Below are 21,563 nucleotides of genomic sequence, written 5' to 3'. Positions count from 1 at the left end.
GCACACAAGCATGGCCGGCCGCTAAGCAGGTCATACGAAATGAACGGTTATCCGCATATTAAACGGCTGCTGCCAGTGCCAGTGCCAGAGCATTTCGTCATTCATTGACATTCCCACCGCACCCACCCACTGCTCACACCCCAAGATTCTTAAAACTTAAAAGCCCCCAACCTCAAAACCTTCACCCCGCCACGCCACGCCATCCCCATCCCCACCCCACACGACTCATGGCGCTCACCAGTACCAGCACGTTCATCCCCGAAGGCCGCTGCATCACTCCCAACCACGGCCTGCACGCCGGCTGCAAGCTCTCCGGTCCCGTCGACGAGTTCCGGCGCTGCGGGCGGTGCGGACACTACGCGCACCATCGCTGCGTCGACTGGTGGTGGATCGTCAGGATTAGTGGGGAGAGGAAGATGCCGTGTGGCTGTTTGGAAGAGAGTGATTGGCGGTTCTTCTTCTTCTGCTTGAAGTACCGACTGAAGCCCCCGCCGAGGGAGCTGAGGGGCCTTTATATCCCGTGGGTTCCCTTCCTTCCTTCTCATCTCCTGTGTCAGTACTAGGTAGGTATGGGATGTAGCGGCTGATAAGCTTATGGGAGGTTCGGGTGAGGCAGGACGAGGTTACAGCTGCCGATGGCTGTGAGGGTAAACCGGAGGAAGTCTAGATGTATTATGCTGGTGAGATTGAAGACGTATTAGATGTGGGGAGGATCCAAGCTTCCTGGAACCTGTTGGGCGGCCGGGTGAAATTTGGGAACTGTGGTCTGTTAGCCCGCGGTACATGTGTAGTCATTGCGAAACGATACTCAATCAAGCTCGAAGGATCAGATGACTTTTGTGCAGCGGCGCTCGCTCGTACGCCCTCCAGTCTGCAGGTGGTAACGGGAGAAATGTACACAAAGAAGTATGGATATCTATACCTACTTCCCGCCAGGAACGCTCTTCCAGCAGGCCTTCCACTTCCACATCCACTTCATCAACCCAGTTGACAAAGCCCAAGCCCCTATCGCCAGCTGGGACATATGTACCACTACTTTAGACCCGCCTCTTGAGCTTGATGCACCCTCTAATCCACATCACCATGATGCTTAATTTACTCCCCATACATCCACACGGCAACTCGCGATACTCACTCAGCCGGGTGTCCCACCAGGGGCCCACGCAGCTCCAGTGAACCCAGTGCTCACCACACGATCTGATGAGATCTACGCCTTCGACGCCCTCTTCGCGGCAGATGGGGACGTTGCAGTTGCAGCGGGAAAGTTTAGCGGTACTAGTGACAGCCATAGCTATTGGCTGACGTTGCGATAGCTGCTGGGGGGTCTGTTATCCGGACAGTTGATGTTTTCAGTGGAATGGAATGGACTTACGGGAGTGGATTATAGGCGGAAGTCGCGAGGCTGCAGGCCGCAGGCCGTGTTCAACTTGCACTTGCGAGCGAGCTGTGGGCGGATCGCTTCGGAGCGCTGACATTCAACTTGACGGAAAGCGGCGGGTCCGGCAGATGGTCCGGAATCCGGAGCCCCAGGGGTTTCGGGTACCGCCTGCGGGGCGAGACGAAGTGGCAGCGGTTGCGGGCCCGGTCCAGCTCGGTGTGTAACTAACGTGCGGCTGGTGGGGTTGCAAGTGCGAGAGTGGACTTGGAAGGCGCGCATACATAGCACTACTCTAGTTGGTCCGTCGCGGGCTGCGAGAAAGTTAAACCTCCGCGGTTCGCATCGCTGCTTTGTTCCACTCGCCAATCCCCCAAAAATTAAAATCCGATGACGCACGCACTGCCGCTGCCGCATGCGGCATCAGGCCTGAGCTTGTCTATCCTCGGATTATTTCGGTTAGCGAGCACGTGCCTCCACGACGAGTATAAATCTGTGCATCTATGTAGCGCATACGATTAAGTCAACACGCCCGAATAGTAACCAGTGGCACTTAGGGATACCGGCGGTAATATGACAGTATTTTCACTGAAGGTCAGTTTGCAAGGGATAATCGAAGCGAGTAGAGCGTCGAGTAGTCTGTTATCAAGTAATATGGAGAATCAACAAAATGTCACCGTATGTACTGTAAAGCCTTTCTCCGGTGCCTTCATCCAAGCAAACGTAGCCCCTGCCGCCAGCAGGATTTGATTTCTAAAGGCCGTTGAGTGGCCTCTTAACGAGTGCGATAGCTGGAGCAGACACTGTCCGTATCGCCAGCGTTCGTCGATCGCGAGGAGTAGTCCATGATTGAAGGACTTGCCTGCACGAGTACCAACATTCCTATCCATCACGGCGCACCCGCACCACAAGAACAGCCTGTAGACAAGCCCCGACTAAGCTGCTCGGCACGGGTGATGTTAACTGCCGTTTGTTGATCTGTTTTCCGTGGTTCCCGTCGAGACCTCGTCGGATGCGTCTCTTTGACGGCCATCACTTAACATCACTCGGCCAAGCTGTTACCGCGGCACGGCGCCGTGGCCAAATACAGTGCGAAGTCTCGCAACACGGTCCAGCACAACCCCACGGACAGTCTCTTTGACACGGTCTTCTCTACCACGGTCTTCTTCTCTACCACGCTTTCAACCCGTCGCACTACACCCTCCTACCGCCTACCGAAATGTCTCCCAAAACCCCTCACAGCGCAGTCGACGGGGGAACCGGCGCACTCATCAATGAAGAGCACGATGACTCGGACTCAGAAGGCCTCACATATCAGCCGCCGACCGCGTCCTCCGCGCCTTCCGGAGCCGGAGCGCCCATTAATGAGGAGTCCGATTCCTCCTCGGACTCGGAAGGTACTTACGATGGACATCACATGCCCGGCGACAAAACCATTTCCGCGGTGCAAGACTGACACGAATGAATCAGACGATCTGGATCGGCAAATGGCGTGGCTCCGCAATAACCCGGACTCGGAAGGTACCTACGACGGACATCACATCCCCGGTGACAACCCCATTTCCGCGGTGCAAGACTGACACGAAAGAAGCGGCCGATCTAGCTCTGGAAGAGTCGTGGCTCCACGACGACTCGCCGTCTCCCGGCCCTCAGCCGGAGCCGACGGTGAATCGGATAATGGCGGCGTGGCTCCTCAAACATTCGGACTCGGAAGGTACCTACGACGGACATCACATCCCCGGTGACAACCCCATTTCCGCGCTGCAAGACTGCTGAAACGAAAGAAGTGGCCGATCTAGCTCGGATAGAGGCGTGGCTCCGCGACGACCCGCAGTCTCCCGACACTCAGCCGGAGCCGACGGCGCCCAAGAGTTCTTCCCGCGGTGGTCCCGGCGAGGGCGGCACGGTTGCGGCGCACTTCTCCGAAGGTGCGTAGTGCTCCCTCCCTTCACCGCCCCACAAGGATTGAGACTGAAGTTGGTGGATGATTTAGCCGCGGCGCTGGAGTTGCTCTTTAACGTCTCGCAGTCTCAGGACGGCGCTTCCTTCACTGGCCTCTCTGCGCTGCAGCAAGCCGAACACTGGCCGCACAGCGTCCCTGAGACGAGGATGTCCCCGCAGGTGTGGACTGCGGAGATGGAGGAGCTGTGGGGCGGAGTGGATGTTGACGGAAAGTGTGGCCCGGCTGCCTGGGGCGATGTGGGCTACGATGAACCAGCTGATGGCGGTGTTTGAACTACCTACTAGTATTGCCAAGGTGGGCGCCTGCTATGTCAAAATCAGCGGTACTGCTAAATGTTCAAGACTGGAGTGACCGAGCGAGGGATTTTCTTCTTTTCTTCTTTTCTTCCTTCTGCTGCGCGGAATTGTGTTTCCACCGGATAGCCTTCGTGTATTTCACCTGTTCAAAATCTTCAAAGCATCACGACGACTTTCTTGCATTCTTTCCCTTCTTTCCCTTCTTTCCCTTCTTTCCCTTCTTTCCCTTCTTTCCCTTCTTTCCCTTCTTTCCCTTATTTTGTCATTCCCTTTGAGCGGCGACGACGACGGAGGAGCTTGCCTTGCGGTTGTATTTATTCTGAACCATGGGGTTGCATTGGGCTCGGAGTAGTACTAGGTATTTTCAAGATCTTGAAGAAGGAGCGGCGCCCGGGCTTCTTATTGTGTGAATTGCCGTCGGCCGATGGAGGGAAACTAACCGAACCGAACCTGCACGATTATGAAGGCCGAAGCTACTAAGCCATAGCTCAGCCCGATATCTCCGTGGAATATAATTCCACAGGCTACCTACCCAGATCACCTCACGGATCTCGTACACGAGTGCGAGATTGTGACGAAGAACCTACCTAGGTAGGCCACAAGTCACGGTATGTATCACATTGCTGTACGTTACCTATCACAAGACTCCGAAATACTACTGAGGGACCCGGACAATGGTACAAAGTGCCTCCTAGGTATCCCACATGCTCCCCGCCTCTCCGATAACCAACTTAAGGAGTCGCACGTCCCGCCGCGCCGTGTGGCTAATGCCCACCGGAAAGGAAAGGAAAGGGGTTCCCTTACCTTACATATCGCACCGGATAGACTGCATGAGTGAGCAAAGAGATTATTGTAGGACTCTTTTGTTTGCTCCAACTCGCATTCAGGGATTCAGCGCATCTGAGCTATGGCCTCGTGTTTTTTTCCATTCAGCAAGTCTCATCCCAATCCCGAGCGAAAGCCATCCGAGTGACAACCAATGCAGAACTTCCGCTCACCTCCAATGCTATCATTTCTACGAACTAACCATACCGGTAGACCATCCCGACCAACCAGAATACCAGTACTCTACTCCCACCCATTATCTATTACCTATTCGCCATCACCTATTACATACAGCCCACCATCCTCGGAATCCATCGCGGTCCATTGCGGTGCATTGTCCGACCTACTTAGGTCCTACTTAAGTATCACATACTACACAGTACGCGGCTTGTACCACACCGCTCTCGTCTCGATTCTCACGCGGACATCCCTCCCCCAGGTCCCCCGCTCCCAAAATGCTAGTATCGCTCGCACACAAAGCGTTTGATCGCTCACTCGCTCGCCCGCCCCACGCAGCACCAGCGCCGATTTCCGCCATGATTTTCGTTTTAACCTTTAATCCTCGGTCCTAGTTTCTATTTCTGTTTCCCACCGGCTGGCTCCGGATGCCGAAACTACAATACCTAGGAATCTACCTGTGTATGTACGTCGCGCCCGTCCGCACGCCACAAGGATATCCCGGCCGCATCCGTTTCGTTCGTGTTTGTGCCCTACTACACCGGCACGCACACATACCTGCGCCGCATGTACCGCACCCACCCCGACCACAGCCCCGCCGCCGCTGATATCCGCGCTGCTCCGAGTGGGTAGGTGGGTGCCCCCCAAGTAGAAGCGCACGAGACCCGGATCGAAAGTCCGCGTTTCGATTCGGTAGATGGTACATATGTGCGCTCCGGAGTTATGTACGGGTGTGTAGTTTGGGGATTTGATGTGATGTGGAGAGTCTGCAGTGTTCTGGGAATCCGGCGGTGGCCGGATGCGCGGCTTGTTGTGCGACTCCGAGTGTCGCAGTTTCGATGGTGGTACTGTACTTACACGCATACAGAGCGCTGCATTATGCGCTCCTACACACAATGCGCTCATTTCTTTCCTTAATTCACTTTCACAGGCTCTTTAGAGAAAAAAAACGTCAAGAAGTTTAGATGCCTTCAATAGGTAAATCCGTGCGCTCACACACACGGCAGAAAAAGCAGAAGAGAAAACATTATGTCCAAGAATCACACACACAAAAAGGCACACACGATCACACCAAAAATAAAAGACGTAGATATTGATACATATTTTTTTCCCCATCCGTTCATCCATCCCGTCCCATCCCATCGATCCGTCGTACCATTAATGCGTCCAATCATCCCACACATCCATCAGGCTAGGCGAAAGCGGCCAGCTTACAAGGCGAAAGCGGCCAAGAGGCCAAGTCCAACAACGGACATGGCGGCGGCCATGCGCGACGCGCCGGAGGACGGCGGCTGCGTCTCGACGGGGGGAGTGATGGTTCCGTTGGTGGTAGCGTTGGAGGGCTTAGCGGAGGGGACGAGGGTGGTAGTCTCAGCGGGGGCCTCGGAGGAGGTGGGCTCAGCGGCGGGCTCGGAAGTGGAGGGCTCGGCGGCCTCGGTGCTGGTGGGCTCGGGCGTGGGGCTCGCGGTGGTGGCGGCTGCAGAGGTCCCGCTGGGCGGGCTGATGTCCACGCCGGCGGACTTGCACAGGCCGACGGCCGCGGCGAGCGCCTTCTCTTGGTCGGCTACCTCGCAGCCGCTGTCGATGCACGAGGTCGCGGCGGCGATGAAGGCAGTGTTCGAGCAGGAGCAGGCGAAGTCGGTCAGGTCGCAGCCGGTGGCGCCGACGTTCGAGGTCAGGCACGAGAGCTGGTAGGAAAGTTAGTATCGGTGCGGCTATTCGAGGGCGGACGCGGAGACTTACACCACAGGCGGGGAAGGCATCGAGCTGGGCAGAGGCCACGACGGCGAGGGTAGCGGCAATAGCGACGGTGGAGAACTTCATTTTTGCGGTTGGGGTTTGTCTGGGGGGGTTTCTTGCTGAAGCGAGTGTGGGATGCGGGAGCGGATAGCGAATGTATATATACCGAATGGACTGGAAGAGCGGATGTGTTCTGGACAGTGATGAAACAGCAACTGAAGCAGGTACGGATACCACCCTCTTTATACGCTCCAAGATCCCTCGATGTCCCAAGAGGGCAGCAGAATGGCACAGGAAGGGGGGCGGGCAGACACTATCCGACATGTGGGCTGCGGGCTATTTCCTGTGCCTCAGTGGCGGAGGTGACATAATTCACATGTATCGAGGATAAGCCGAGTGCTCAGAGAGAGTGTGGGGACTGCCGTACTGGGCAGTTTGGTGGCCACGATATCAAACTACAGTTACCCACTCGGGGGGGGGGCTTGGAAGTTGGTGCGCGCTTGCAAATCCCCTGGCAGTGCCGGGATACCCCCAGTAGGGCGTTCGTGGCTCGATGCCGAGGCGGAAGCAGCTGCGGTTAATTGATGGTTTTTTTTGCGGGGTATGATAGTGTGTGCTTAGCCAGCCCCCTCGATGTTGACTGCCCACTAATACATGTGAGACTTCAAGATCCTGCGGCGAGAGGGCGAGACTCAATGTTGACTGGCTTCTGGGAGACCCACTCGCGTGCCTCGTCAATCAATCGGTGGCCATACATATGCCGGGGTGGGGCGGGAGGGAGAATTGATATGTGGGAGAAAGGGGAGGACAGAATTCCTCATGCCTCGTGCTCCTCCAATGCGAATTGCGAGCGACTTGGTCGTCGGGTTCCGATAAAACAGCGAGAATTCGGGCGGAGCTGACGGTGCGGCGGTGTGCGACCACCAGAGGGCAGCGCTCATCTGTCCGCCGGGCATCCGGTGGCCAATCAAGCTACTTGCTGGTGCAGCGTTCCCGTTTCATGGCATAACCAGCCAAGCCGCGCAGGCGATTCTATTGGCTCCAGCGGCCTCGACCTGGGCGCCGTCACTCGGTAGTGGCTGATCATCCCCCGCGTGCTTACGTTCACTACTAATAATGACCTGGGTAGGCCAGACTCCAGTCAACCTCTTGGGGATCAGGAGTGCAGTTCGCTGGCAACCGTGTACCCATCGGGAGTCGAAATCTTCGCGGAAAGCCAATAAAGAGTGCAGTGCGAACACCAGCCCCCGTACGGCGCAACACATCATTCATTCGCACACGACAGCTTGTACTCGGCAGCGATCGCATTCCGATTCCCGCCCCTGGCGATGGGTTCAGCTTCGCGGGACGTCGCGATGGAAACGCTCGTGCAATCATCTCCTTTCCTCTGACCAACAGCAGGACACACCGACTCGCGCGGGAAATTGTCCACACCTCAAACCGGTACCGGCGCTGGAAAGTTCTCCCGGACGTCATCACCAGAGAGAGAACAGTCGAACGGCTCTGCGGCGGCGGCTGCGAATTCCAGCATCCGATTTGCCTAGAGTGCTCGAGAGTAAAGAGGCATTCGGTGGGGTTGCTGTGTAGTGGTGGCGGTGGTGGTGGTTAGTGGTGGTTGGTGGTGGTCGATGCGCGAGTGTCATCGGTTGCGCGCATCATCTGGAGAACCCCGTCTCGGCGAGCCAATCTAACGGCATCGGGCAACTTGGGGGGCAACTCGTCAACGGCGAGCAAGTCGAACCTTCCGCAACGAGCAAACATCGCCGGTGCACATGAAGAAATCGCCTTTTCGAGGCATGACGCCGTATGTCTCTCGGGAGCGCTTGTGCCGTGAGAATCCGCCGAACCAAACCAAGTATTCTGCACAGGTCTTTTTTTGCGGGGGATGTGAACTTCGAAGTGCCAGATGGCGTGCAGCCGGCTAGGGAGGTACTCAGGTAGGTGATCCGGACTCCCCCACCGACGTGAAGCTGCGAAGAGAAGGAAGGTGGCCAGGATGGACAGCATCACATGTGTCTGCCCACTCGCTGGAACTCGGACTGCCCGACGACCTCAATTTTGATCGTGGTGGTTGGTGTGACGAAGTACTATCACAGAGTGCCTTGACCGGTTCCCCAGCACCCGCCGCTTCATGCTGTCTGAGATCCAGAGTGGCCTCAAGGGGAGGGTTGCATCCCGCGCGCGCGGTGGGTGTGTGAGGGAATTTCAATTACCCACGACTCCAACGACGACCGCCACCACCACCACGAAACCGAACTTGAGGTTCGGTTCCGCAGTGTCTCTTGCGCATCGTGCCTCTATCCAGAATCCAGATTCCAGATTCCAGCCACCCTCCCAAACGGAGCTGGAGCGGGAACTGTATTGCTCAATCGGAAGCCGAAGAATCGCGGTGGCGGCGGAGAAATCGTATGTATGTACCTGCTGACATTCGCTCATCGTCCATCCCGCCCATGTACGGAATGGGGCCATTCATCCCCCCGCTATGTACATCACAACGAACAAAACCCATACAAACCAACCTCTCTTTCTCTTTCCGTAACCGATTCTGCCCACCAATTGAACTCCCCCAGTTGCTGTTTATTGGTGGCCCCCAATCGCTAGAGTACCATAGAGCACATACATCGGCATGCCTTTTCAGTCGAAAATTGAAATCCGTGGGAGGACTTGTCACTCGAGTAGTAGGTAGCGTGAGATCTCACCCACACAGGCATGTACTCGTACAGTGTACTCTCTTACATACTCCATAGTGTTGGACAACACGGACCAAAGAGCTTCCTTGATTAATCTTCACATGCTGTGTTCGAGTGAACTCATTGCCGCAGCCACCCGGATTTGCTGACAGGTCAAGCTTTGTGTAGCGAACGGTAGGTATGGTATGGTATCGCCGGCTCGTGTTTGCCTTAGTGCCTAGTGCTAAGAGTCTAAGAGCAGATCTATGTTTGGAAGCGAAAGTGAAGCAAAGGCCTCCTTTCCTGAGTCCTTGCTCAGAACTCTCAGTTAGTTAACTGACTATCTTTGATTTGATTCGAAATTTCAATGTATTGTACATAGAGTACATCATGTATGTAGAGTACCAACTGTTCACCGGGCGATCGACAAGTCACAACCCCCGTCTCGTCTCGTCTCGTCTCGTCTCTCTCCCACCCTCGCTTTCCCTCGCTTTCACGGGCCATGCCATGCCACTATCCATAACACGTGAGATTCCCCCTCCCCCCTCCTCCGCGGCTTCCTCAAGGCTCAGAGTCAGCACCTAGTTAGTTCCAGCTTGCAAGCGAGTTTCTATAGGTACGTAACTGCTACATTCGTTTACTAGGTATACATACGTCCTTTCCTCTCGCCCGTAAGTTCCTGTTTTTGTTTTTGTTTTGGGCAGTTCGAACTTCGAACTTCGTATGCGTTGGCATCGTCATCCCTCCGGTCAGCCAAGTGACAAGTCAAGTCAAGTCAAGTCAAGGTGGTGATGGTGGTGGTGGTGACGACAATTGAAATCCGCAGGTGGTGCTAGTACAAATGATATTTAGATAATTTAGTCGGAGTCTTGGTGACGCCTTTCGCCCGGCTTGCGTGGCTATGTATACCGATCTGCGGTCATGCGCGAAGTTCGAACTAATCAATTCATACTGGCATACTCTACTCTACATCACTACATCACTGCATCACTGCGAGTGAGAGTGAAAGTGAGAGTGTGTACCTGTAACCTGTGCCGTGATAGGTACTGGCCGGTGAGGCATATTGTAGCGATTCCGAGACGGACTTCAAGCGGAGCGAGGGGAGGGGAGGGGCGGGGCGGGGGTGAGTGTTTGGGGCGGCGACTGTTCGTTTGAATCTTGATGGTGCGACGGGTTCCAGGTTGGTTACATTACAATCCCATACAGACCTACCTACCGCTGCGAACCGGGTATATGTATTGCGAGCCGGGAATCGATTACTCATCCAGCTACGGTACGGTACGTAGGCGTCAAACATTCGCTGGGAGATGTTTTGCGGTCTTGCACCAGGGAGACCTAGGATCGGATCGATGAGCAAAACCATTTTTATGTAAACCTCAGATTTGAATTTCCAGGAGATGCTTCCGAGATGCGACGCTCCAGAATTCCCCTAGGATCATCAGCGTTCACGCCCTGAACTGAACTGGAGAATCAGAGCCGCAAATAAAGATCCTGGTCGGAAAAAAGTCGATGTGCGCCTCGTCCTGAGTTGAATGGAACAGGAGTGGTTCGCATTGGTTAGCTGTGGGCATGTCGGGAGGTTGCAGTCGTCATCTTGTCGACGGCACAAGGCCATGCCTAAGTACTTACCTACCAGCAGAACCATAATGTCCCATCCGTCACTGCTTCCCCGTAGCTGCTTGGTCATTGAGCGGCTTGCCCAGTGAGCGGCTTGGAGAATCACATTCAAGAACGTTTCCGGCGCCGTTTTTCCTAACGGCTTGGCCTCTGTGAAGCGAAGATACGACAGGCGTCTTGGACTCCTGGGGGCTCTTCTTAGCAATATTGGCATGGTTAGAAGGCTGAAGGGGAGTTGGTGCATTCTCTGACGATTCCTCTTGCTAACCGGCACCTCGAACTTTCGGCTTCCTTTGTGTGGTTGCAGTCATCGATCATGGCTCGGCTATCCAAATATTTCTTTCTGCATGCCCGTCGGGGTACCTACATAAGTACCTAAGTAGTCTATCCGGTGCGGTAGGCAGGTACATAGGTAAGGGCGCCTCTTTCCTTTCCGGTGGGCAGTGGCCACACGGCACGGCGGGACGTGCGACTCCTTGAGTTAGTAATCGGAGAGGCGGGGAGCATGTGGGATACCTAGGAGGCACAGCCGTTGTCCGGGCCCCTCGGTAGATATTTCGGAGTCTTGTGATAGGTACTTATGCAACGTACAGCAATGTAATACATACCGTACCTTGTGGCCTACCAGGTACATGATAGGTTCGTCATCACAATCTCGCACTCGTGTGCGAGAACCGTGATGTGATCTAGGAAGGTATATAGCCTGTGGAAATACGGAGATATCGGGCTGAGCTATAGTTAATAGCTTCGGCCTTCAGAATCGTTCGGTTCGGTTCGGTTCGTTTCCATCCATCCATCCATCGTCGGCAATTCGCACAATAAGAAGCCCGGGCGGCGGGCGGGCGCTCCTTCCTCAAGATACTGAAAATAGGTAGGTAGTGCTACTCCGAGCCCAATGCAACCCCATGGCTCAGAATAAGTACAACCGCAAGGAAGATTCCCCCATCGTCGTCCCGACTGCAGTCCGGACGGGACGGACTGCCAAGATGGATCCAGTCCCGTCCGTGCCTTTTGGAGGACGGGATTGAAGTAGTCCGCCCCGTCCGCCAATCTACTGGACGGGGTTACGTTGGACTGCAGTCGACTGCAGTCCGGTAGTGAGGAAAAAAACTGCCACTCTTTTCAGCACTTACCCTACCAAACATGACAGTATTTCCCACTATGTATCATGTGTTCAATTTCGTCAAGTACGTACCAGCAAAGCTGCGCCACAATCGTCGTCCAGTACCAGCAATGCCGCGGGGTCATCTTGAGCCCGTGCGCATATTTCACTCATGGAGTGCTTCCCTCAGCCACTACAACCACCGATAATTCTCGTGGAGCTTTTTTTCTTGTGATTCATATCATGTCACCTTGTGATTTTTTGCCGGTCTTGGCAGTCGACTGCACCGTCCCGTCCGACCTTACTGGTGGACTAGGTAGTCAGTCCGACAGACACCCCCGGACGGACTGGATGTATGATATGTAGACCGGTCGCGTCCATGAGTCCGGACGGACTGGACCGGACTGGACTATGGAGAACACTGGTCGATTGCAAAGATGACCCACTCGGAAGCTTGGGAGGCACCGTTGCTATAGAGTGATATTTGGTGTTATAATCCCAGCGGATAATGCCGGAACGAGATCAACTTCTTTTGTAAGTACGTCGAACCGCCGTGACGTTTGGGCTGGTGTGGAGCTCAACAAGAGTGTTGCTTGGGGTAGTGATTTAAACTTCAAAGGCTGTATCCGCAGCATCCTCTACGGTATTGTTGCAGTTATGACCGAAGAAAAAAACCGCCTTTGGGTGCTGAAACACCACTCTTTGAGTTCTTAGCTTGGGTGGTTCTGGTCATGTACGTTAGTTAAACAATGATCAGACAGAGTCTCACACTACGCATTGCTGTTCGACGGCTTTGAGTGTTTGCTTCCTTACCTCTGCCGCCCTCAGGAAGCCCATCCAGATGTAGAATCGAAACTTAAGATTATTTTTCATTTCTTGGTATCGGACTGTAGTCGACTGCAGTCCGTCCCGCCCTCGATGTTTTTGACCAGTCCGCCCGAACACTGCACCCGGACGGACTGCCAAGATACAGTCCAGTCCAGTCCGAGGCTCAGGATGGACGGACTGAACTCTGTTGAACACTAGAGGTAATGGTGAAATGAGGGCAAGCTCGAAGTTCTACTATAGAGGCTGGGGCTTTGCTTTCCCATGAGCGGCGAGCATATTGTTTTTTTGAGTGTGTTTGCTCTCACGGAAAGGTAGGGCGTGGAGGGCCTCTTACTTGGGTGGGGAAGAGAGAGCGTACAGGCTTATTCACAATGAATAGAACCCGAGATGTTCCATTCAAGGTCCGTGATCTCAAGTGATTTCTTAAAGAGCACTCGGTATTACTATGCACGTTACCACATCCCTGCTTCGTGTTCCTTGCAGGATCCGGTTGCGGAAACCAAGCCACGCAATCTAATGTAGATACGGTAATGTAGCTCCGCAGCTGACCGAGCTAGATAGCAGATAGCAGCCAACCCCCCGAGCTCTCCCAGCTCTCTCAGCTCTCTGAACCTTCTTCACTCACCTTCACTCACCTTCACCACATATACCTACCATACCATACTACTATACCCATCCACGACCATGCACGCCCAGCACCTCCTCCTGTTGCTCACGCTCTTCGCGCCCGCCGTCCTCGGCTGGGGGATGTTAGGGCACCGGACGACGGCGCTGTTGGCGTCGCGCTTCCTGCACCGGGACGCGGCACGGGAGATCCGGCAGATCCTGAAGCCGCAGTCGATGGTGACGGCGTCGACGTGGGCGGACTACTACGCGCACACGGCGGAGGGGCGGTTCTCGGCGCCGTGGCACTGGATCGACGCGAAGGACGCGCCGCCGCATGCCTGCGGCATAGACTTTTCGCGCGACTGTGGCGGCGCCCAGGGATGCATCGTCTCTGCCATCGCGAATCATACCCAGAGAGTCGTCGATACCCACCTCGACTGGGCCGAGAGGCAGAAGAGTCTGAGATGGGTTATTCATTTCTTAGGTGAGTTGTGGTGTGTGGGGCGGGGGAGGGAGGCGTGAGCGACGGCTGACTGGGTGGGCGCGATAGGTGATATCCATCAGCCCCTCCACACCGAGGACCTCCTGCGTGGCGGCAACAGCATCCACGTAGGCTTCGACGGGCACGACACGAACCTCCACCACGTGTGGGACAGTGCGATCCCCGAGAAGCTTCGGGGCGGAAACTCGATCCGCCACGCCGTTACCTGGTCAGACGATCTCTACGAGGAGATTGTCAACGGACGCTGGTCGAATGCGACAGAACGACAGCAGCTGTGGGGCGCGTGTCTCGACATATCCAAGGGCACCGAGTGCGCCCTCTCGTGGGCCGTCGAGACCAACAAGATTATGTGCGACTATGTGCTCCCTGGCACGTACCCCAAGGGATTCGACGGAATGGAGCTGAATGGCACGTATTATGAAGGTGCGACACAGATTGTCGAGAAGCAGGTGGCGATCGCCGGGTTCAGGATGGCGGGTTGGTTGAATGCCATGTTTGTGGGGCACGATATGATGGAGGAGATGATTAAGCAGAGTCAGCAAGAGGATGAGAGGGTGTGGGAGGTCCAGGCCGACGAGCTGTAAACGACACGGCATTTTGTATGAGCTTTACGCGACGAACTGTTTTTGGGTTCTGTTTTGGCTTCGGTTATGATGGTTTGATTTATGTTGAGATAATCTTAGATTGCGGATATCCAGTTTGTATGATATGTATGGTATTTGAGATTTCGCTTCTCCGCTTCTCCACGTCTTCATTGATGGTGCGGACCACAGATGGCCGATGTGCGAGATGACCGATGCTTGAGATGGCCTACGCGCATGTGCTAGCGCTGCCTGGCGAAGGGTATCATGTGAGCACGCACGCTATTACACCAAGTTGCCAACGACCAATCCAACGTTCATATTGATATCTATCTCATCTTCTTTCCCACCTTTGCTCCGTCCAGAGCACCCGCAGCCATACCACTCGCCACAATGTCGCCCGCCATCCTCATAATCGGCAGTCTCAACACCGACCTCGTGTCGACGACGCCGCGTCTCCCCGCGCTGGGCGAAACCCTGACCTCATCAGGCTTCAGCATCGCGCCTGGTGGCAAAGGCGCGAACCAAGCAGTAGCGTGCGCGCGGCTCTCGTCGCGCTCCTCGCTGGACGTGCGCATGTGCGGTGCCGTCGGCACGGACGCGTTCGCGGCGCTGCTCGCGGACGAGCTCGCGGCGTCGGGCGTCGACACGGAACTTGTGCGTGCGGTGGACGGCCCCACTGGCACCGCCGTCATCATTGTTGATGAGGCGAGCGGCGAGAATAGAATCCTTATTCATCCTGGCGCTAATGGCGCGGTGAGTGTGCGCTCGTTGGTGGAGCGGGAGAAAGCGTTGTGGGATGGTGTGGAACTGCTGGTGCTGCAGTTGGAGGTGCCGGTGGAAACGGTGGTCTGGGCGCTCATGCAGGCGAGTAGGAGGGGCGTCAAGACGGTTTTTAATCCGGCGCCTGCGTTGGCGGAAGGATTGGAAGGCTGCTGGGGGAACGTTGGGTGGTTGGTTGTTAATGAGACGGAGGCGGCGATATTGACTGGGGTGGAGGTGCAGGAGTTGGATAAGAATGAGGGCGTGGTGAAGGCTGCTGATGGGTTGAAAGCGAAGGGGTGTGGTGCCGTGGTCGTGACGCTGGGTGGGAGAGGCTGTTATTGGTGTGATGGGGCGAGCAACAGTGGCTGGCAGGGCGTCACGGTGAAGAGGGAGGGGGTGGTAGATACTACCGGCGCTGGGGATACGTTTGTGGGTGCCTTGGCGGTCGCTCTGATGGAGGGTAAGACTACTGAGGAGGCAGTCAAATGGGCGGGCAGGGCGGCCGGGGCAGCGGTCAAGAAGCGGGGAGCTATGGGTGGGGTCCCATGGCGGCACGAGGTCGAGGCGATTGCAGTGTAACCAATTGCTTCTATCACTAATGTTCATACATTCCAATACATATCACAAATCATTAATCATCACGCCCATTCCATCCCTCCATCCAACCTACAGCTTCGTCAAAGCCGGTGTTCCTTCAGCTCTCGGCGCGGAGAACTTGGTCTCCACGAACACCTTCATAATCCCATCCTCCTCTTTCCTGGCATCGAACCGCTTGTACAACTCGGCCATATCATCGAGCGAGACACGGTGGGTCAGCATGATTCCAGGGTCAACCTCGCCACTCTGTACCATCTTCAGCAGGTCCTTCCAGTACTTGTGTACCGGCGCCTGTCCGTTACCGATGAGTCGGATGCCGCGCTCCATCAAAGAGCCAATATTGAAGTGGTTTGTGAAGCCGATGTAGGCACCGGTGATTCCGCAGCGGCCGAATTTTCTTGTCGACGTGATCATCTCGTTGATGATCTCGGAGGTGTCAGTTTCCATGCCGAGAAGCATCTCGAAGTAGTGGCCCCACTATTCACGTTAGGATTCGGTCATAGAGAAGCTGGGGTTGAGGAGTACTGACGCCCTTGGCGTACTCGCCGGCTGCACACTCAATGCACACATCCACACCGCCCGGCACCCTCTCGTGGATCTCGGCGGTGACCGACTTGCCCGAGCCGAGCGCCTTGTAGTCGAGGGTCTCGGCATTCGGCAGCTTCTTCTTGACGTAGTCGAGTCTCCAACCACTGTCGACCATGATGACTCTGCTGGCCTCATTCTTAAACGCAAACGCCGCCACCATGAGACCGATCGGCCCCGCGCCCCAAATCGCCACGGTGTCGCCGGGATACACGCGGGTGTCCTGCACAGCGTTGTAGGATGTGGGGAGAACGTCACTAAGATACAGGCCAAGCTCGTCGGGCACATCGTCTGGCAGCTCAAGGAGGTTGACATCTCCATACGGCACACGCACGTACTCCGCCTGGCCACCCGCATAGCCTCCAGTGAGGTGCGAGTATCCGAACAGACCCGCAGTCCGCGACCCGTAGAGGATGTTCTGCACCGTGGAATCGTTCGTGTTGTCGCACTGGGAGGACAGTCCCTGGCTGCAGAATTTGCACGTTCCGCAGCCGATCTGGAAGGAGGCGACGTAACGCTTTCCGGGCTGGATGCCGGTGACGGCTGAGCCGACGCTGTCGGCCACACCACAAAACTCGTGCCCGAGGATGTCGCCCTTCTGCATATTCGTCACCGCACCGTGATACAAGTGTAGGTCGCTGCCGCAGATGGTGCTACCGGTCACTCTGAGGACCACGTCACCCGGGTCCACGATGCGTGGTTTGTATGAGTCGCCTGAGAAGATTAGTTTCAATCACCGGTCGAGGGATGTGTTGACTTACTCAGGGCTACGGAATTCTTTCCCATCCACGTCAGCGCCTTCATGGGCACTGAGGTGTCTGCGAACTTCTCGATGTCGACGGTGGGGTTCGCAACGCCTGTAGTGACTGTTGCATTGTCGCCGCTGCCGAGGACCTTCTCGGCGAGGTTTGCTGCCACGTTCATTGCCATTGTGCTTGGTCTTACTATGTAGGTATGTTTGATGTGTGATATTTGATGCTTGGTGTTTGATGTAGGTATGCGTTTGTGTGGAATTGTGATATATCTGTTTATGCGTGGGAATTGCGAGTGATTTATTCACTCGATTTCTCATCCACTCCAGCTACATCAATTGGAAGTCGATACTTGGGTATGACGTGTGTTACCCATCATCGCGGTTGCGGCCCTGGTCCCACGATCGCCGTGCATGATGTCAAGCTCCATCATCCCAGCACCAGTAGCCGAAAACCTTCGATTGATAATCACGACTGTCACTGACACCACCGCATCAACCCGCTCCGTCTCCGCGCCCTCCCAATCCAATAAAGACCTCAAACTCCGGGTCCCACTCACGATGCATCTCTATGTCCGCCGCCTAACCCCGCTACTAAGCAAGATCGCCAATCCCAAAACCACGACTAGAGCCATGGCAACGCAACACACCCCCAGCAGCAGCGACCGCGTCCTCCCCACTCCCCCTCCCCCATACCTCCGCTAGCTAACACCCCGTCTTCCAGCTAAACATCTTCTCCACGCCGCTGCGTCCGCACTCGTTGCAGCCACCCACGGGGTACGTCCGAGACGGGTACTGCCATGCCCCCGCATCCGACCCGGGAAACCACAGCGTGGCGGCGATCCTGACGCCGGAGTTCCTCGAGTTCTCGAAGAGCCGCGGGAACGACCTGACCAGCATCGGCTTAAAGGGCGGTTGTAAGTGGTGTCTTTGCGTCAGCAGGTGGAAGGAGGCGCTGCTGGCGCATGGCCGCGGCGAGGTCGGCAAGGACGCGGTGCCCCGCGTCGTGCTGGGCGCTACTGGCAGGAGGGCCCTGGAGGGGTGTTCCGTCGATGAGTTGGTGCAGTGGAAGGCGGATGAGTGAGTGGGAGTGGTGGGGCGGGGGGATGTCCCGCGGAGTATCTACTGTAGATCTAAATTTGAATAAACACAAGATGCATACGGTAGATCATCATTGCCTAATCGTTTTTCCTTATCGAGAGAAGATTGCAAGAGCATTGAGCAGACGAGTGTAAGCAAGTCCGGAAACTGGGGGTGAATGTGAGCGGTAAAACACTCTTCGAACCGCAGGAACAAGATCGTCTGTAGCCTGCTTCTTCCCAGTGGTTATATCGAGATCAAGATTATTGTGCGTAAGTACTGTACTCTACATAACAGTTGTGAGATAGCCGCGAGATACCTACCCAAGGCGGAAGGCGGAAGGCGGGCATGCATTGCGGCGGCGAAACTGAGATGCAATTGATCACCAAAGTTCGAACCACCGAAGGCGTCTACCTATTCTACTCAATAGTTGTTTTGCTGCTGGGAGATAAGAATCCAGGACACCAGTTCGGGCACTTCGGAGCCTTGTATGTAGATCCGTCAAGCTGGTTGGAGTGGTGAGTTTGGGGGAAGGATAGGGGGCACAGCTACAGTATCTACTCTGGATATTCGAGTATGATAAGTGCTGCATAGAACCAATATGTACTTCGCCTTTTACTACCTGTGTCGCCGTGATACTTATCACCAAAGCACCTACCTGCCCTAGCCAAAGGCGGTTTACCTACTTGAAATACCTATTTGAGTAGCCACTCGTTCATCGTGAAAAACTGAGAAGAACATGACTATTAGTTATTACCCATTACCAGAAAAAGCCCTATCAAAGTGCAATCAATCTACACTCCGCAGTCTAGCAAGAAACCATTTCTACTATGCAAACCGAAAGTAAACACTCAAATCAGACAATCAAACAAGCAAACAGCGCCAACTCCCGCTCAACGGTCTATGTAATCCAATGCTCTCCTCCCATGCACATTCTCCTCCTCCTCCTCCTGCTCATCCTCATCATCATCCTACTCTTCCTCTTCCTTCCTAAACCCATGCATAACCCTGCCCCCCACCCCCATTCCCACCACCTCCACCATTTAACCCCCACCCCCACACGCCACCACTCCCGCCGCCTCCCCAAGCACCCGTTTCATTCCCTGTTCCGAATCCCGGAAAGCCCTGGTCCAGCCCCGGCGCGCCAATACCGCCCATCATGATCTGACCGTCCACGCCAGCCAAGAACGCATCCAGCGCCTGCGAGCTCATGATGCCGGACTGGTCGTATACCATTGGTTCCGGGAAGATCCCCTGCTGTTGTTGCTGTTGCTGTTGCTGCTGGTGCGACTGCTGGTGTTGTTGTTGCTGTGGCTGTTGTTGCTGCTGGTGCTGCTGTGGCAGCTGGTGTTGCTGGTGGTCGGGTGGTGTGGGCATGCTATACCCTACACTGGGACTCAGCCCTGCACCCGGCGGAGGGTACTGGTGCTGCATGGCGGGCGGCGGTGCGGCGGTGGGGAAAGTTGCGGCGGAAGCGGCAGGCGTACCGCAGAGGATCTCTGCCGCGGCGACGGCTTCCTCTTCGTGTTCCTCCTCCTTCGCTGGAGACGCCAGGTTCGCGCGAAAGTACAGGCGCATTCCGTCCGCGAGGGCCAGGGACATGACCATGGTCTTGCTCCCGCCGCCTAACTCAAGAAGCCGGCGGAGACGGGAGATGAGGGTTTCGAGGTAGTACGGCAGCTTGAGATGCTCGATGGTTTTTTCGGCCTTGCGCTCGCGAGCGGCGAAGCAGAGGAGCGCGCTGCAGGCATTTGCGGCGCGTGCGAAGACGTGGAATGGTGCGCAGCGGAGATGTTCTGCGGGCGTGGCGAGGAATACGTCGAGTGTGCGGTGGGCGTTGGAGAGGAGGTGGGCATTGGCGGGGAGAAGGATGAGGTCGGAGTTGCTGGCTTCAAAGAGGACGGAGAAGACTTGGAGGACGGCGCCATGGTGTGCGATGTCGAGGCTGGTTCGTGCGAGGCCCCAGGTGCTACTGGTGCGCTCGAGCTTGGCCCACGTCGCTGATACGCGTTTTTCCGCCGCGTCGAGTGTCCATGCTAGACTGGCGCCAGAGATGGATACTCTACCGCCATCCAGGACGCCGCAAGCACAGACTGCTTCCTCGACGTGCTTGACTAACCGGATATACACTTCCAGTACTCGATCACTGTCCCGACCACATTTCAACACGCGCTCAAGCGCATCCTCGATCCTTCTCCCCCAGCGCAAAAACAACGGGCGGCGGAGGACAATGCTGATGCTTCCATTGCAGGAGTAACACACGAGCAGCGCACGTACAGCATCTATTTCCGCCGCAATCCCCAAGTCCAGCTCCACTGCCATCGCCGCAGCTTGCATAGTCAACATCCATAGCCGACTCTGGTCGATCGACGCGGGCGGGTGGTACCACGTCACGGTGGTGATGATGGCCTGCACGAGCTCGAGGTTCTTATCGCCAGAGTGCAGAATCCGGGCTGCAAGCGTAGCATATACCTCCTCGAGTAGCGTAGCATGCAACTCCGACGCGCCACTGGACGCCGCCGCGGCGGAGAGCATAGTCAGGAACAGCAACGGCTTGTCCTCGCGGCAGGCGTTCATTGACGACGAGGCGGTAAAGAACGGGAAGTGCGGGAGCATCGACGAAATGAAATGCGTATACAGCGTCGTCGCCGTTTCGAGGGTGAGCACCTGGCGAGCCAACACATCTGGCGGCGCAGGGCCGGACGGTTTCGACGTCCCATTCCGCTGTAGCCGGTCCGTAAAGAAGTACAGCGGATTCGTCAAATGGTGCGGGGCGTCGGACGGCGACACCGATGGCGGCGGAGCGGTAGTACTCGCTGGAGGTGTTCGGAACCCTACGGAATCGGAACCGAATCAGCCCACATTCGCATCCCCCCAGGGAGCCGAAACAATTCCGAACAGAACAACGGCAAGAAAAGAAAGAGAAAAAATCACGAACTCTCTGTACCATCATCGCCGCCGTCCCTCCCCGCCCCACTAGCTCCGGCTCCCAGTCGTGCCTCCAGAATGCTAACTTTCTTCTCCAATCGCGAAACCTTATCCCTCTCTCCGGAGCCCGACTCCCCGCCGGCCTCGTCCCCACTATCGGTCTTTGCGCGCTTCCTGCGCCGGCTGCGCTCGCCAAAGACACATTTTCTCCCCGTCTTCTTGCAGCGGTTGCACACGGCGTCGTTCGGCGCGGCCGATTCGCAGCGCGACTTGGACAGCCGGCAGGAATCACATGCTTTGCGGGTGCTTCCCGTCGCGGAAGGAGGTGGCCCAGGAGGCGATAATGGACTGTGGTCGGCTTGCGGTGTGGATGTGGATGTGGATTGTGCGACCGGCGTCGTTGAAGACATAGCTGGGCGGGCTGGCTTGCGAGCTGGCTGGCTGGCTGGCGTTGTTTTTGCAAATCGCGGGCAAGTTGGGTCGGTGTTATGTAAAGTACGGTCGGTAGTGGTAGATAGTGTGATGAGTCTAATTTTGTTGCCCGTGATGTGGTGGTGGCCCTGGTGGGCCTGCACT

General features: G+C 55.9%; 8 protein-coding genes across 8 annotated transcripts; 4 read left to right on the top strand and 4 right to left on the bottom strand.

Moving 5' to 3' along the window:
* Window positions 1-2,594: 2,594 nt before the first annotated feature.
* Window positions 2,595-3,610, top strand: BZA05DRAFT_476214 (uncharacterized protein; the record flags this gene model as incomplete). The annotated part of the gene is made up of 5 exons (XM_051488238.1): window positions 2,595-2,772; window positions 2,846-2,896; window positions 2,967-3,089; window positions 3,163-3,303; window positions 3,369-3,610. The coding sequence occupies 5 exons, from the start codon at window positions 2,595-2,597 to the stop codon at window positions 3,608-3,610; spliced, it is 735 nt and encodes a 244-aa protein (XP_051336737.1).
* A 2,237-nt stretch (window positions 3,611-5,847) lies between these two features.
* Window positions 5,848-6,460, bottom strand: BZA05DRAFT_447524 (uncharacterized protein; the record flags this gene model as incomplete). Its single annotated transcript, XM_051487160.1, has 2 exons — window positions 5,848-6,324; window positions 6,380-6,460. The coding sequence occupies 2 exons, from the start codon at window positions 6,458-6,460 to the stop codon at window positions 5,848-5,850; spliced, it is 558 nt and encodes a 185-aa protein (XP_051336736.1).
* Window positions 6,461-7,813: 1,353 nt separating this feature from the next.
* On the bottom strand, window positions 7,814-8,584 carry BZA05DRAFT_139211 (uncharacterized protein). Its single transcript, XM_051478877.1, has one exon. The coding sequence runs from the start codon at window positions 8,381-8,383 to the stop codon at window positions 7,982-7,984; it is 402 nt and encodes a 133-aa protein (XP_051336735.1). The 5' UTR covers window positions 8,384-8,584; the 3' UTR covers window positions 7,814-7,981.
* A 4,535-nt stretch (window positions 8,585-13,119) lies between these two features.
* BZA05DRAFT_139194 (phospholipase C/P1 nuclease domain-containing protein) lies at window positions 13,120-14,542 on the top strand. Its single transcript, XM_051478875.1, has 2 exons — window positions 13,120-13,682; window positions 13,749-14,542. The coding sequence occupies exons 1-2, from the start codon at window positions 13,277-13,279 to the stop codon at window positions 14,282-14,284; spliced, it is 942 nt and encodes a 313-aa protein (XP_051336734.1). The 5' UTR covers window positions 13,120-13,276; the 3' UTR covers window positions 14,285-14,542.
* A 1-nt stretch (window position 14,543) lies between these two features.
* Window positions 14,544-15,875, top strand: BZA05DRAFT_139195 (Ribokinase-like protein). The gene has a single exon (XM_051478876.1). The coding sequence runs from the start codon at window positions 14,675-14,677 to the stop codon at window positions 15,623-15,625; it is 951 nt and encodes a 316-aa protein (XP_051336733.1). The 5' UTR covers window positions 14,544-14,674; the 3' UTR covers window positions 15,626-15,875.
* On the bottom strand, window positions 15,615-17,302 carry BZA05DRAFT_406966 (alcohol dehydrogenase). The gene is made up of 3 exons (XM_051484574.1): window positions 16,990-17,302; window positions 16,173-16,942; window positions 15,615-16,120 (listed from the first exon to the last, which is right to left on the bottom strand). Exons 1-3 carry the CDS (start codon window positions 17,156-17,158, stop codon window positions 15,713-15,715), a joined length of 1,347 nt encoding a protein of 448 aa, XP_051336732.1. The 5' UTR covers window positions 17,159-17,302; the 3' UTR covers window positions 15,615-15,712.
* A 119-nt stretch (window positions 17,303-17,421) lies between these two features.
* BZA05DRAFT_357513 (uncharacterized protein) lies at window positions 17,422-18,139 on the top strand. The gene is made up of 2 exons (XM_051481434.1): window positions 17,422-17,648; window positions 17,704-18,139. Exons 1-2 carry the CDS (start codon window positions 17,541-17,543, stop codon window positions 18,061-18,063), a joined length of 468 nt encoding a protein of 155 aa, XP_051336731.1. The 5' UTR covers window positions 17,422-17,540; the 3' UTR covers window positions 18,064-18,139.
* Window positions 18,140-19,049: 910 nt separating this feature from the next.
* Window positions 19,050-21,524, bottom strand: BZA05DRAFT_476208 (uncharacterized protein; the record flags this gene model as incomplete). The annotated part of the gene is made up of 2 exons (XM_051488237.1): window positions 20,998-21,524; window positions 19,050-20,893 (listed from the first exon to the last, which is right to left on the bottom strand). The coding sequence occupies exons 1-2, from the start codon at window positions 21,395-21,397 to the stop codon at window positions 19,050-19,052; spliced, it is 2,244 nt and encodes a 747-aa protein (XP_051336730.1). The 5' UTR covers window positions 21,398-21,524.
* Window positions 21,525-21,563: the final 39 nt, after the last annotated feature.

This window comes from Tricharina praecox (assembly GCF_024521635.1).
Source record: "Tricharina praecox strain CBS 144465 chromosome Unknown BZA05scaffold_24, whole genome shotgun sequence".
In the NCBI taxonomy this organism is placed as follows: Eukaryota; Fungi; Ascomycota; class Pezizomycetes; order Pezizales; family Pyronemataceae; genus Tricharina; species Tricharina praecox.
Note: the sequence above shows the minus strand (reverse complement) of the source record. Positions and strands in the feature narration are given on the sequence as shown.

What these genes read in the sequence shown, in the direction of transcription:
- BZA05DRAFT_139211 (XM_051478877.1), bottom strand. Translation starts at nt 8,383, where the DNA reads ATGCTGTCCATCCTGGCCACCTTCCTTCTCTTCGCAGCTTCACGTCGG.
- BZA05DRAFT_139194 (XM_051478875.1), top strand. Translation starts at nt 13,277, where the DNA reads ATGCACGCCCAGCACCTCCTCCTGTTGCTCACGCTCTTCGCGCCCGCC. An exon ending in ATGGGTTATTCATTTCTTAG is followed by an intron (nt 13,683 to 13,748) that starts GTGAGTTGTGGT and finishes TGGGCGCGATAG; the next exon opens with GTGATATCCATCAGCCCCTC.
- BZA05DRAFT_139195 (XM_051478876.1), top strand. Translation starts at nt 14,675, where the DNA reads ATGTCGCCCGCCATCCTCATAATCGGCAGTCTCAACACCGACCTCGTG.
- BZA05DRAFT_406966 (XM_051484574.1), bottom strand. Translation starts at nt 17,158, where the DNA reads ATGGCAATGAACGTGGCAGCAAACCTCGCCGAGAAGGTCCTCGGCAGC. An exon ending in AAAGAATTCCGTAGCCCTGA is followed by an intron (nt 16,943 to 16,989) that starts GTAAGTCAACAC and finishes TAATCTTCTCAG; the next exon opens with GCGACTCATACAAACCACGC. An exon ending in CCGGCGAGTACGCCAAGGGC is followed by an intron (nt 16,121 to 16,172) that starts GTCAGTACTCCT and finishes TAACGTGAATAG; the next exon opens with TGGGGCCACTACTTCGAGAT.
- BZA05DRAFT_357513 (XM_051481434.1), top strand. Translation starts at nt 17,541, where the DNA reads ATGCATCTCTATGTCCGCCGCCTAACCCCGCTACTAAGCAAGATCGCC. An exon ending in CCCCCAGCAGCAGCGACCGC is followed by an intron (nt 17,649 to 17,703) that starts GTCCTCCCCACT and finishes CCCGTCTTCCAG; the next exon opens with CTAAACATCTTCTCCACGCC.